Genomic DNA, 12,509 nt, shown 5'->3' with positions numbered 1-12,509 from the left:
GAAATTGAACATGATCTATAGCCTTTTATTTAAAAAGTGTTGCTAGCCCTGCCTGGGGCTCCTCTACAAAAACAAAACACAACTCAAAATGAGGCTTACTCCTGACCCCAGAGACTGGGGGAGGCTGCTGGGGGCAGGGGAGCAGGACTGGGGCTCAGCAAATGGAATGTGTGCTGGGGAGGGCGACCTGGAAGCCCCTGTCCCCGGATCCTCAGGATGGTGCCGGACTGTCCCCGTGCCTCTCTCCTTGCCAGACGATGAAGGAGAGGCTCCAATCTGAGCTGCTCCATGGGAGCTGAGCGCGGATGGGCTGGTTACCAGGCCGGGGCAGTGTTGGCAAGACGCCTCATACGCCTGGAGGAGGAAAGGGTGGTGAGCGGGGCCAGCTCCTAGCCTGGGGCTGCCCTCCCTGGGGCTCTCTAGGGCAGCCAGGTGTGGGAGCAGGGACAGGGGCAGGATGTGGGCCACCAGCAGGGTTGGACCCCAGCCTTCCCTCGGCCTTGCCTGTGTGCTGCTCAGGCTCTGCCCACCTCTCCAGGGACCTGAAACCTGGTCCAGGCTGTGGTCAGACCTGATCTGAGGACCTGCTTTTGTTCCCTGCAGGGAACCCACTCCAGGGGGGCTCATCTTGCAAGAGCTTGCCTCTGCAACACAGGTCCCCTCCCAGAGACCACAGGTCACCAGGGAAAGGTGATGGCCCTGCCCCTGCCTGGGAAGATGGGTGCCTGTGGGCAGAGCCGGTGGCACAGGGACGGGGAGTACCTTGTGTTCCTGTCCTGGTCACGGATCTTCTTCTCCATCTCGGCGTCTGTGAGGGTCTCCAACAGTGGGCACCACTGGTCCGCGTCACCCGTGTTCCGGATGGCAATCTCCACCGTGGGCAGGGGGTTCTCACTGGGAGGAGGGGTAGTGAGAGGAACAACTGTCACAGGGAAGCAGCCATAAAATCCCTGTCCAACCTGTCTCCCCACAGATGGGATGCCGGAGCCAGGGCACCGTGGGAAGGCCTAGGCCCTGGCCAGGGGACTCTGGCCCACTTGTGTGCCCCAGCTCCTCCCAGTGGCAGCCGGGGATGCTCCTATCACCTGAACCTCCAGGGAGCTGCCGGAGATGCCAGGCGCTCCCCAGCAGCAACAGCGCTGCCCCAGTGACCCCATGGGATCCCTTCAAAGGGAACTCTTGACAAGCCCTTTGTCTGCCCCTAGCGTCTACCTGCACGCCCGGGAAGGGGGCCCTTGGCTGTGAAGGTGGTTCCCCATGACAGGACAGCACGGGCAGGGCCGGCTGCTACCACTGCACCGCAGCCGGGAGGTGGAACCATGGGGGCCGGAGGGCCATCTGCCCCACCCAGCGTCCAGGGTCAAGACCTACTGATCAGGGAAGAGGGATGGATGGCAAACAGCAGGAGTCGCCCAAGAGTCCTCAACCCACGGAGGGCACTGGGCGGCCTGCTCCCGCATGTTCCACACGCTGGCCCCTTAGCCCAGCTCCTGGGGGCCACACGAAGCCCCAGAGAAACTGGTCTGTCTGCTTAGGGCCTGACAGCTGGTTGGCAGAGAGCTGGATGCAGAAGCCATATCCCTGGACTACACTCTGCCCTGTGGGCCCACAGAGACCACCTGACTCTGTCTTGACAAGTGGACACAGCAGAGCGGAGCATCGGCATGAGCAAGGGCTGAGAAGGCACAGGGTGGGCGCAGCAGCGCCGGGCAGGGAGGAGGGTGGCTGGGCTGCTGCCTCTCTGGGCCTTGGTTTCCAGGCCTGTGCAACAGCTGAGGACGCCACCAGGCCCAGGTGCCTCCCGGGGCTCCCTTCACCCCGCCTCTGGGGGGCGGAGCAGCTTCAGGTGCTAATCGCTTCCCCACCAAAAGCCCTGCCTGGCGGAAAGCCTCAGCCAGGCCCTAACCGGGACGCTCTCCTGCCCCTCCTGCTGCAGCCGCTCTGGCCTCTGCTCGGTCCTTTCCCTCTCCTCCAGCTGGGCAGCCTCTGCTTGTCTCCCGAAGCTCCATCCCTCGGGGAAGGCCCCCTGCCGCACCCCACAGCTGGCAGCCCCGCCAAGCACCTTAACTGTGGAGGCACCTGGTGGGTGCTGATGGAACGGACGAGGGCAGCTCCCCGGCCTCTGCCTTGGCTGTGACACCTCGTTTGGAACATGGGAACAGTGTTTGTTGTCGTGAAGGGTTGTTGGAGGATTATGATTATTAAAGCTGCCAACAAACATCCATTCAGGGAGCTTCCTAGAGGCCAGGGACCTCACACGGCCGCCTCCCTGTAGCCTGTGCGTGACTGGTCGGCTACAGAGAAGCGTCTGCACAGGCCTGCTCGCAGAGCCCCGGCTACTCACCATGACACCAGCAGGCTGGCACACTGGCAGCCGCAGGGCCTTTCTGGCCAGGGAAGGTCGGGGGTCTCAGGGACCGTGAGTGCCCAGGCCATGGCTCCACGTGTCAGCCGAGGCGGGCACTGCAGACCAGAGCAGCCCCTGCGGCAGTGAGCCTGACCTCTTGCTGCTGCTGCTCAATCCACGGGGTCCGTGCCCGCGAGGCCGAGAGGCCTGAGCTCGTGGTGGTGACTCAGAGGCCAGGGACTGGGCAGGGGCCGACCCCTCCTCAGAGGCTCCTGACAGCAGTTCCTGGCCAGCACCAGGTGGTTTGACAATCCAGGAACCACCCAGCCTCAAACCCCAAACATCATGCCTCACCTTGAGGCCCCCAGCCGCCTTCCTCAGAGGGCAGACATGAAAGGCGCCAAGCCCACGCTGAGGGAAACAAAGCATGTTTTCCTCTTAATTTAAACAAGAGCTGGAGAGTGGGTCCCACAGGCCCCTTTGTTTACCTCCCCTTGACTCTGGGAAGATTCCATTCGAATGGGTTTGTTCTAAAATAAGAACTGCTTGAGCCAACCATGCAGTGCAGGAACGGGCCTGGAGCCAGCACCAGCCTGCCTCGGGTAGGGGGGACACACAGGCAGAAATGCTGCCCTGAGTCCCAAGAGGCGGCCGGGGCCCTGGGAGCCACTCTGCTTCCCGCTCCTCCAGGCTTCGAGGCCACCAGGGACCCCAGACATTCCAAATTGTCCAGGTGGGGAGAAAGACACCCAGGCAGCGGAGAGCCATGTCAGGTGACAGAAGGAGCAGGACTGACGCTTGTGCAGGACCTTCAGGCTTATTTTCAATGTGACCTCATGTGATGCAACAGGCAAGTTATTATCCCTACTTTACAAACGACAGAACAGAGACTTTGAGGGAAGACGACCTGCCCATGGCCACCTGACCAGGAGAAGGAAGAGATGACAAAACATGATGTCACCCTATGTTTGCAATCAATGTCTCCCAGGCCCCCACGATCAATTTATTTTGGACAAGGGTGCCAAGACCACTCAATTTGAAAGAGTCTTTTCACAACCCCGTGCTGGGACATGACTCTGGATTAGGCAATGGTTTCTTAGCTACAACACCGAAAACACCACCACAAACTAAAATATAGATAAATATAGACTACATCAAAATAAAAACTTTTGTGCTTCCAAGGACACTATCAAGAAAGTGAAAAGGCAACCCACAAAATGGGAAAAAAATCTGCAAATTAATATATCTGATAAGGAACTTGTATCTAGAGTGTATAAAACACTCTCATGATGCAATAATTAAAAAAAAACAAATAATCCATTTAAGAAACAGGCAAAGCAGGCCGGGCGCGGTGGCTCACGCCTGTAATTCTAGCACTCTGGGAGGCTGAGGCGGGTGGATTGCTCAAGGTCAGGAGTTCAAGACCAGCCTGAGCAAGAGCGAGACCCCGTCTCTACTAAAAAGTAGAAAGAAATTATCTGGACAACTAAAAATATATATATATAGAAAAAATTAGCCGGGCATGGTGCGCATGCCTGTAGTCCCAGCTCCTTGGGAGGCTGAGGCGGGAGGATTGCTTGAGCCCAGGAGTCTGAGCTTGCTGTGAGCTAGGCTGATGCCACGGCACTCTAGCCAGGGCAACAGAGCCAGACTCTGTCTCAAAAAAAAAAAAAGAAACAGGCAAAGCACTTGAATAGCCATTTCTGCAAAGAAGATATAAATGGCCAAAAATATATGAAAAGATGCTCAGTATTATTAGTCATTTGATGAAATCCAAATCAAACCCACCATACTTCACACCTGCCAGGATGGCTATGATCAAAAAGATGACAGCAAATGCTGGCAAGGTCTAGGGGAACTGGAAACCAACTGTAACCACTGCCAGGAGATGGTGCAGCCACTTTGGAACACAGTCTGGCAGTTCTTCGAAATGCTAAACATGCATCATCACATGACCCAGCAACTCCACTCCTAGCTATATGCCCAAGAGACTTGAAAACAGGTGTTCAGACAAAACTTTGTACACGAATGTTCTCAGCAGCATCACTCACAGCAGCCGAAAAGTGGCAGCAGCCAAAAAGTCAATCAACTGAGGAAAGGATAAATAAAATGTGGTCTATTCATACAATGGAGTATTATTCAGCCATAGAAAGAATGAAGTTCTGATAAAATATGCTACAGCACGGATGACCCTTAAAAAGGTTATGCTACGAAGCCAGTCCTAGGAGACCGCATGCTATTAGACAGTTCCATTTCTATTAAGTACCCCAAACAGGCAAGTCTACAGACAGAAAGTGGGTTAGCGGTTGCCCAGGGCTGGGAGACTTGGAGGAATGGGAGTGACTGCTGAGGGGGTGGAGCTTCCTTTTGGGGTGATGAAAACTTCCTAAAATCGGTGGTAGTGACAGTTGCGCAGCTCGGTGAATATACTAAAATCTGTCGCATTGTACACTTTAAATGTGAGCACTGTATGGTATAGGAATTATATCTCTATAAAGCTGTTATAAAAAAAAAATAAAACTTGACATCAGGCCTGGGCTGGCGGGCAAAGCTTCAGGAGTAACCTCCAAGGCTCACACTCAACCAGTCCAAAGTGTCTCTGCTGTCCCCCAACCTAATTCCTGATGCCACGCCATCAGAGGGACACTGCCTCTCTGTCCCTCACTCAGGCCTAGCCACCAAGCACCATGACCCTTCATTTACTTTCAGCCTCACCCGGCACACGCACGGCTGCCAGTGTACACAGCCCCAGGGAGCCATGTGGAAGCAGGCAGGGCATGCCTTCGTTGTCTGTCCCCGGCCTCCTCTCTCTTTCCCACCACCGTCCCCCCAGCCAGCACCCTGCCCTGGCCATCCTCACCCTGGGTCACCGCCCCCCGAGGCCCTTCCTCATGCCTGCAGCCTCCGGTGCTTTCTGTGGTCACGGCATGTCAGTGGCCACCCACAGTGTCTATTCCCACTGCCAGACAGTCTGCTGTCTCCTCTGGTCCCTAGCCCGGGACACAGGGCTGGCCTGGAGGAGGTGCCAGTATCTTTGCAGGGTATACTCTTGTCAGAGGCTCTGCCCAGCCTCCTCCCTCATCCAAGCCCTGTCCCTCTGCTGTCCTGGCCCCTCTGTCCCCATTCCACTGGCTCCGGCATGTCTGTGTTGCTCTGACCCAGCCCTGTCTTGCAGGAGCCTGAGGTCCCTGACCACTCTGTCGCACGCTCTGTCCCCCTCATGCTTCCAGTCTCCCACCCGTCCCATTGCCAAAGGGAGAGGCCAGCTCTCTGCCCAGGTCCCTTTGACTTGTGGACAGTGTGGCCTCACTCACGCACGTCCTGTGACCAGCCATGCCCCATCACTGAGCCAGGTGCTGGGTGGGGCTGGGGCGATGCCAGGACTGGCTCTTGGGAACTCAGAGTGCTTCCAACGTGGGCTGAAGGAGGCCTGGAGTTTAAAACCCTCTTTAAGTAGTCATGTGACTCGGCAGTTGCCATACTTTGCGGGAGGCACAGAGACCAGGCCAGGGCTCCTGGTCCAGCTCTCTGTGGGCTGAGAGTGGCCCTGGCCCTGGGGACTCAGCAGCCCATCTCCTCCACGAGGAAGGGCCTGCAGAGCAGGGAAGGGCTGACAGCGTCTCCCTGGGGAAGAGGTGAAAGAGGTCGCTCCTCCTAAGCTCCCGTGGAGTGGGATGGCGCAGTGGGGGAAATGTGGGCCGGAGTTGGGGACACAAGTCCCAGCACCTTGTGTTGGCGCAGTTCTGTCCCCTGACAGTGAAGGTCCCCATCCTGTCCTTGCCAGCTCTCTGACAGTGTGGAGAGCATCCTGGCACCCAGACCAGACAGGGCACACAGAACAGGTTGGCCGTGAAGACACAGCAGCCCTCCTGATGCCGGGATGTGCCTGCGACACCCCCCAGGTCCCCCTGCAGGCCGCCCCTCCCTCCTGGCTGGCCCTGGCTATTGTACTGGGGATGTGAGCTCACCCTGGTCCCAGCGGGTGGCCTAGCCTTTAATCCTAAGGATTTGAAACCTGCACACTCAGCACTAGAGACGGCAGCAGGGTGGGGGTCTGTGACGCCCCGAACCCATACAACTGGAATTCATTTCGTGGTCGCTGACATCAAGGAGGCACCACCTGTAAGTCCCCGCCTGCCACTACCAGGGGCTCCCAGGGGGCCTGTGCTGGAGCCACACTACGAACTGCAGACCCTTGGAGCTCAGCAAGGAATTCAGCCTGATGGCTCAGGTCCCCTGGGAGTCAGAGCAGGAGGGATGCTGGCGGCAGGGGACCCATCAAGAGGCTCTGGGGGCTTCAGTTCCTGAGCTTTGACTGTGGTATCGGCGGCTGCCGCAAGGCTAGGTGAAGGTGAACAACCTCAGCGTTCAGCTGCCGGAGCAGCAAGTCCAGAATGAGGGTTCTGATTCCACTGGTGTCTGGGGGAAGAGGTGCTCAGTGTCAACGTCACTCCCAGGACCTGCACAATGTCACTGCCTCCCGTGACCTCAGAGTCAACTCTGGGGAGCAAGGCCTCCCTAGACTGGCTTTTTGGCCTTGGCTCCACGCAGGGTGAGCAGACGCCAGGGCTGCATGGGCAGGCAGCCCCCCCAGGAACAGGGAGGCATCGCCAGACGCCAGCTCCCCAGCAGGCCCTCGGGCCGAGGGGCCGAGGGGCTCAGCTGCTTCCCAGGCCCCGGGGCCGCACACCCTGTGGTCATGCCCTCATTCCTTCGCTCTTGCTCAGATTTACGGGAAACCGTAGAAAGCTGTCTCTTGGGATGTCTGGGAAAACAAGCTGAGACACAAACCTACACACCAGCTTCATTAATCGTCATGTCTTTGCAAAAAGACCGTCGTATTTGCTCCATGTGGAGCAGTTTAAGCTGTTGTCCCTGAGTGATGAGTGAGAATGCAGATGGTGACAGCCTGCTGAGCTCAACAGATCCTGACATCCTGTTTTGATGCAGGGACACTCGCGGCAACCCTGCCCCGTACACCATCCCAGCACGGGACGGGTCGGAAACCATGGATTCCAGCCCTGCAGTCCTGCGAGGCGGCCTCCCTCCCACTTAACTCTCCTGCTTGCTCCTACCCCCCCACTGGAACAGGAAGGCTGTCCCGGACCACTCCCAGCCCCAGCGCAGAAGACACTGGACCAGAACATTTTGTTCGCATTTCACCTTCTGGGCCAGCCTGAATACTGCAGGCAGGGATCAGGGTGACCTGTCTCTGTCTTCCACAGCGCCCATGCTGGACCCCAGCCCCCCGTGGTACTCACCACATACTCTCTGACTGAAGGCAGAGATGCTACAGGGAGAAGGGGCTGCCAGGGGACTCCCTGAGTCTCGAGAGCTGGAGAGGGTCCTTGTCTAAGACAGAATTCAAGTCCAACAGATGAAGAACCCTGGGCAAAGGGCGGCCCTGACAGAAGATCCGTCGGGGCCAATGTGCAGAGAGACGAGGGCAGGACGGCTGTGGGACGATGAGGGGCCCAGAGGTGCACTTGGAGGCGGGACTGGGACCTAGGGCTCCAAGGAGCTAAAGACTTCAGGCTCACGCTGAACTGAAGAAGCTCCAAGTCTCGCGCGCAATCCTACCTGAAGGCGTAGGTCTTCTGATGCCAGCTCAGCTGTCCCCGGATGCTGTATGCGATGGTGGTGACAAACTCCCCGCCCAGCCCCAGCTCTGAGCACAGCTTCAGGGCAAACTTCTCCGGCGAGTTCTCCTTCTCCGACATGTCCCACTCAAACTGGTCCACCAGGGAGATGTTCCCCACGTGGATGTTCAGCTGGGGCAGGAACCAAGGGACACGAGTTAGGGCCGCTGGGACAGTCCCCAGCCCAGGGAGGCCTCAGAAGGTGGGGACAGCCCCCTCTGGAGCTGCCAGGCCTGGGGTGGGCCCTGCTCATGACTTACTAGCTGAGAACCTGGCTGGCCCTCGTCCCTCCAGTTCCCCATCCACACACTGGGCTGACCCCACAACCCTCGCGGCGGCCATGAGGGACTCTGGCTCAGGGTCAGCACGGTCTGCCTCAGGAGGCCCTGATGCGGCCCCGAGAACCCCCACACCTTCATGCCGTCCCCCTTGCTCCCCACCCAGCGAGGCCCCTCCTGCCATCCATCTTTACCTGACGGCGCCGGCCAGGGCTCAGCTCAAGCAGCACTCATCAGACTGTCCCCAAGCCCTGTCCTAAGCCAACATCTGTGCCCTTACTCTGTTTCTTCACAGAGCTGGTCCCTCTTGGAGATCAACTTGCCAAGTGTGTCCACAGACGCATCCCTGCCCTGGACCAACCCGCAGGCTCGCCATGGAGGGGGCAGAGCACTGGGCTAGCTCCTCCCACGCTGCCCAGCGGGCACCCTGCTGGCCGTGACTAGCAGCCAGAGGGCTCAGGCCTGGGGGGCAGTCAGGTGGTTTTCCCAAGTGGTCACCAGGGAAACCAGCGCCCAGACTGAGACAGAACACAGCCTGCTTCCTGGGAGCTCCCACCTACGCCTGCCCCCGGAGCCACCATCCTGACTTCTTGCCCCCAGATTAGCTGTGGCTGTCCTGAAACTGGACGTCACTGAATCACACAGGATGGACCCTGCAGGGTCTGGCTCCATTCCCTCCGCATCACGTCTGCCAGACTCCCGATGCTGCGGTGCGGGGCTGGGACTGTCCCTCACTGCCGCGTGGTGCTCCTCGGGATCAGCAGGCCACGGTGCCCCTGCCCATTCACAACTCTGTCCCTCGGCTCTCAAGACAAGGATGGGGGGGCAGGCCAGCAGATGCCTGGTGAGCTGGCAACGCCTCAGAGCCAAGCCCTCCCGGGGACTTCTGCCTCCTTCAGAGAAATGAGGGACCCCCAGTCCCTGACCATATTCACGAAGCCCTAAGCCCTGCGCACCACCTTCCGCTCACTAGAAAGTTCTTCCCCTCAGCTGGCAGGACCAGCTTCCTCTCGGCACCTGTCTCCGCTAAGGTGTCGGCTTCCGGGACTCCCTCCTCGCCCGCCCGTTTCCACGCCCTCCCCTGCTGCTTCCTCCACAGCACTTAGGGCTGTCTGAGATGGCACAGTCAGCTGTCTGCCTGTTTCCTCTCTGTCGTTCCTGACAACCGGGAACCCCAGCATAAGCTCGACACTGCTGGTGTCGGGATTCAAGGCACCCTCACGACAGCACCGGCAGCAGGCACAGGGAGGAAGCTGAGGGCAGGCAGAGCACAGGGCTGAGCCCCGTGTCCTCTCCTGTCTCCAGGTGCACCCACACCCAGCCATCGGTCTGCGCAGGTCTGCGGATCAGAATCAAAGAGCTGGCCCTTCCCAACTGGAATCAAACACGGAGCCAGCCACCTCGGCGCTGGGCCCAGGAAGAATGTGCAGCAGCATGGAAATGCCAAACAGGACCCCACAGGACCACAGGCGTGTGGCCCACACCTGGTAAGCCATCCCGGCCCTGGGCTCACGGACGGTGGCTCCCATCCCCTGCCATTTGGTCAGTAATGCATTCATTTATTCAAAAGTGCAGACTGCGTACCTAGCAAGGAGAGGCACATTCCAAAAGCTGCCCAAGCCTGGTGTGGTGGCACCTATAGAGCCAGCCACTTGAGAGGCTGAGGCGGGAGGATGGCTTGAGCCCAGGAGTTTGAGACCAGACCAGCCTGGCAACATAGCGAGACCCTTTCTCTCTAAAAAGAAAAAAAAAACGGCGTCCTGGTGGGGTGAGGGAGAGACAGACACTAAGCAGGTTAGGCGAGTGAGCTCGTGGTGTCAGACAGCACTGAGTGCCAGGGAGGGGCCTGAGGGAGGCGTAGAAAGCCAGTGTTGGCCTCAGTAGTCAGGAGGCCAGGAAGGCCTCCCAGGGAAGGTGGCCTTTAGGAAGAGTCTGTGGCTCCCTGGGGTAAAGGGTCCTGGCAGGGGACACAGCAACGCAAAGGCCTGAGGAGGTGAGGCCTGGCACCTGGGTATGCCCAGTGGGGGGACACGGAGAGGATATGAGGGTGGCCAGGGGCCGAAGAAAAGGCCAGGTAGGGCCTGAGGCTGTTGAAGGGGCTCAGCTTCCACAGGGATCTGGGAAGCTTCTGGAGTGTCTTGAGCAGAGGAGAGGCGTTCTGGTTCCAAGCTGAACCTCTGCAGGAGGGAGCTGTCTGGTGGGTGATGGCGTTGGGAACGTGGTGAGGAGCGCTGGGCTCCGGGTGGACGCAGAGGCGAGGAAGGGCCAGGACACCCGAGCAGGCACAGGGAGGGGGGCCAGGCTTCTGCCCATCTTCCCAGCCTTGACTCACACCTGTCCGCATCTCTGTGTGCTCCCCAGACAGGGCTCGGCCAGCACTGCTGGAACCTCGGCCCTAGTAAAGGCAACCAGGCGTCGGCTTTGGTCCCAGCATTGCCAAGAACACCTGTAAGAGGCTGCCCCAACCTAAGGCTCTGCGTTCTGAGGAGACACCCCTCAGGTGCCATGGCTCCAGAGATTTCTGTCTTCCTCTGCCATGTCCCAGGATCAGGACAAAGGGCATCCTCACAGAAACGCCCAGCCCTGTTTCTGAGTCCCAGTCACAAACGAGAACCTTGGGTATGACCTTCAGCTCCTCATGCGTAAGATGGGATCCTGTCCCTGAGGTCAGGTGCCGACAAGGACACAGCACTGATGGTCATAGCACAGGCCTTCCTGGGCTAGCTTTGTCTGTCCTGAGGATCTGACCTCGGGGGGCAGGGCAGAAAACCCAACCAGGGGACAGCCTCCCAACAGCCTCCCAGCCGGCACCATCCCGTGGATGGGGATTATAGATGAGTCCGAGGGCCACTGGGCAGGCCTCTGCCCCAGGAGGATTCACAGCAGCTACCGGGCTGCTTTCTCAATGGCTGCCCACTGCCCCGCCAAGACAACAACAATAACTCATGCTCAATTCTGAGAAAAATGTCAAGGAAGCCAGCTGGTCAGATTCATGAGGACACTGTGTGTGGCTGACCCCAGACATTTGAAATCACATGGTCGGGGGGGTTAACCCACATGGCCTCATCCTCACCATGGTTACAGGACAAAGTTGGGCACAAAGCAGAGCCCTCAGGGCCACACTGGGGATGCCTGCCAGGCACCCACTACCACACCCACCCACCCCATTTCTCCCCCACGATATTCCCTTTTTTCTCAATTGTGCCTTTTTTCTGCTTGCTGGCCATAATGTGAAACTGAAACAGGTTAAGGGAAACAAATTCATATTCTTCTCAAAATAAAAGTATTAACAAGTACGGAGACTGAATGGGTAATCAAAAACATCCTGACAAAGAAAAGCTCTGGACCTGACAGTTTCACTGGTGAATTCTACCAAACATTTAAATAAGACCTAACACCAATCCTCAAACTCTTCCAAAAATGTGAAGAGGAAGGAATACTCTAAAACTCATTGCTCTGAAATCAAAGTCAAAGATACTACAAGAAAGGAAAAACTACAGTCCAATACTTCTTATGAATGTTGATGCAAACATCCTCAATAAATACTAGCAAATTGAATTCAGCAGCATATGAAAAAGACTATATACCATGACCAAGTGGGATTTATTCCTCCAATGCAAGGATGGTTCAACATATAAAAATCCATCAATGTAATACATTACATTTACAAAATGAAGGAGGAAAACTACATGATCACCTCAGTTGATATAGAAAAAGCATTAGACAAAATTCAACACCTTTTCAAGATAAAAACACTCAACAAACCAGGAATAGAAGGAAACTACCCCAACATAATAAAAGCCATAAATGAAAAACTCACAGCTAACATCATACTTAGTGGTGAAAAACTAAAAGCTTTTCCTCTGAGACAGGAACTAAACAAAGATGCCCTCTCTTGTCACTTCTGTGCAATATAGTATTAGAAGTTCTAGCTAGTACAATTACATAAAAAAAGGAACAAAAGGCATCAAATTGGAAATGAAAAAGTAAGGTTACCTCTGTTTAGAGAAAATATTATCTTATTTGTTGAAATCCTTAAAAATGACACAAAAACCTGTTAGAACTCATAAATGAATTCAGCAAAGTAGCAGGATACAAAGTCAACACACAAAAATCGGTGCATTTCTATTAATATACACTAAAAATGAAAAGTATGAAAAGGAAATTAATAAAACAATTCCATTTAAAATAGCATCAAAAAGAACAAAATATATAGGAATTAACTTAACCAAGGAAAATAAAAGA

General features: G+C 56.4%; 1 protein-coding gene across 2 annotated transcripts in view; it reads right to left on the bottom strand.

Annotated features, from left to right (window-relative positions):
* The window catches only part of SMARCB1 (SWI/SNF related, matrix associated, actin dependent regulator of chromatin, subfamily b, member 1), a 35,719-nt gene continuing 23,210 nt past the window's right edge, over positions 1 to 12,509 (bottom strand). For both annotated transcript variants that reach the window (XM_012644133.1, XM_012644132.1), the window contains exons 7-9: positions 7,928 to 8,118; positions 763 to 894; positions 1 to 354 (exon numbers count right to left, since the gene is read on the bottom strand). In XM_012644133.1, the coding sequence (XP_012499587.1) occupies positions 315 to 354; positions 763 to 894; positions 7,928 to 8,118 (363 nt within the window). In that variant the 3' untranslated portion in view covers positions 1 to 314. The remainder of the gene's footprint in view (positions 355 to 762; positions 895 to 7,927; positions 8,119 to 12,509) is intronic.

This window comes from Propithecus coquereli, unplaced genomic scaffold, assembly GCF_000956105.1.
Source record: "Propithecus coquereli isolate 6110/MARCELLA unplaced genomic scaffold, Pcoq_1.0 Scaffold206, whole genome shotgun sequence".
Classification (NCBI taxonomy): Eukaryota; Metazoa; Chordata; class Mammalia; order Primates; family Indriidae; genus Propithecus; species Propithecus coquereli.
The sequence above is the reverse complement of the archived record's forward strand: the minus strand, read 5'-3'. Positions and strand labels throughout refer to the sequence as shown.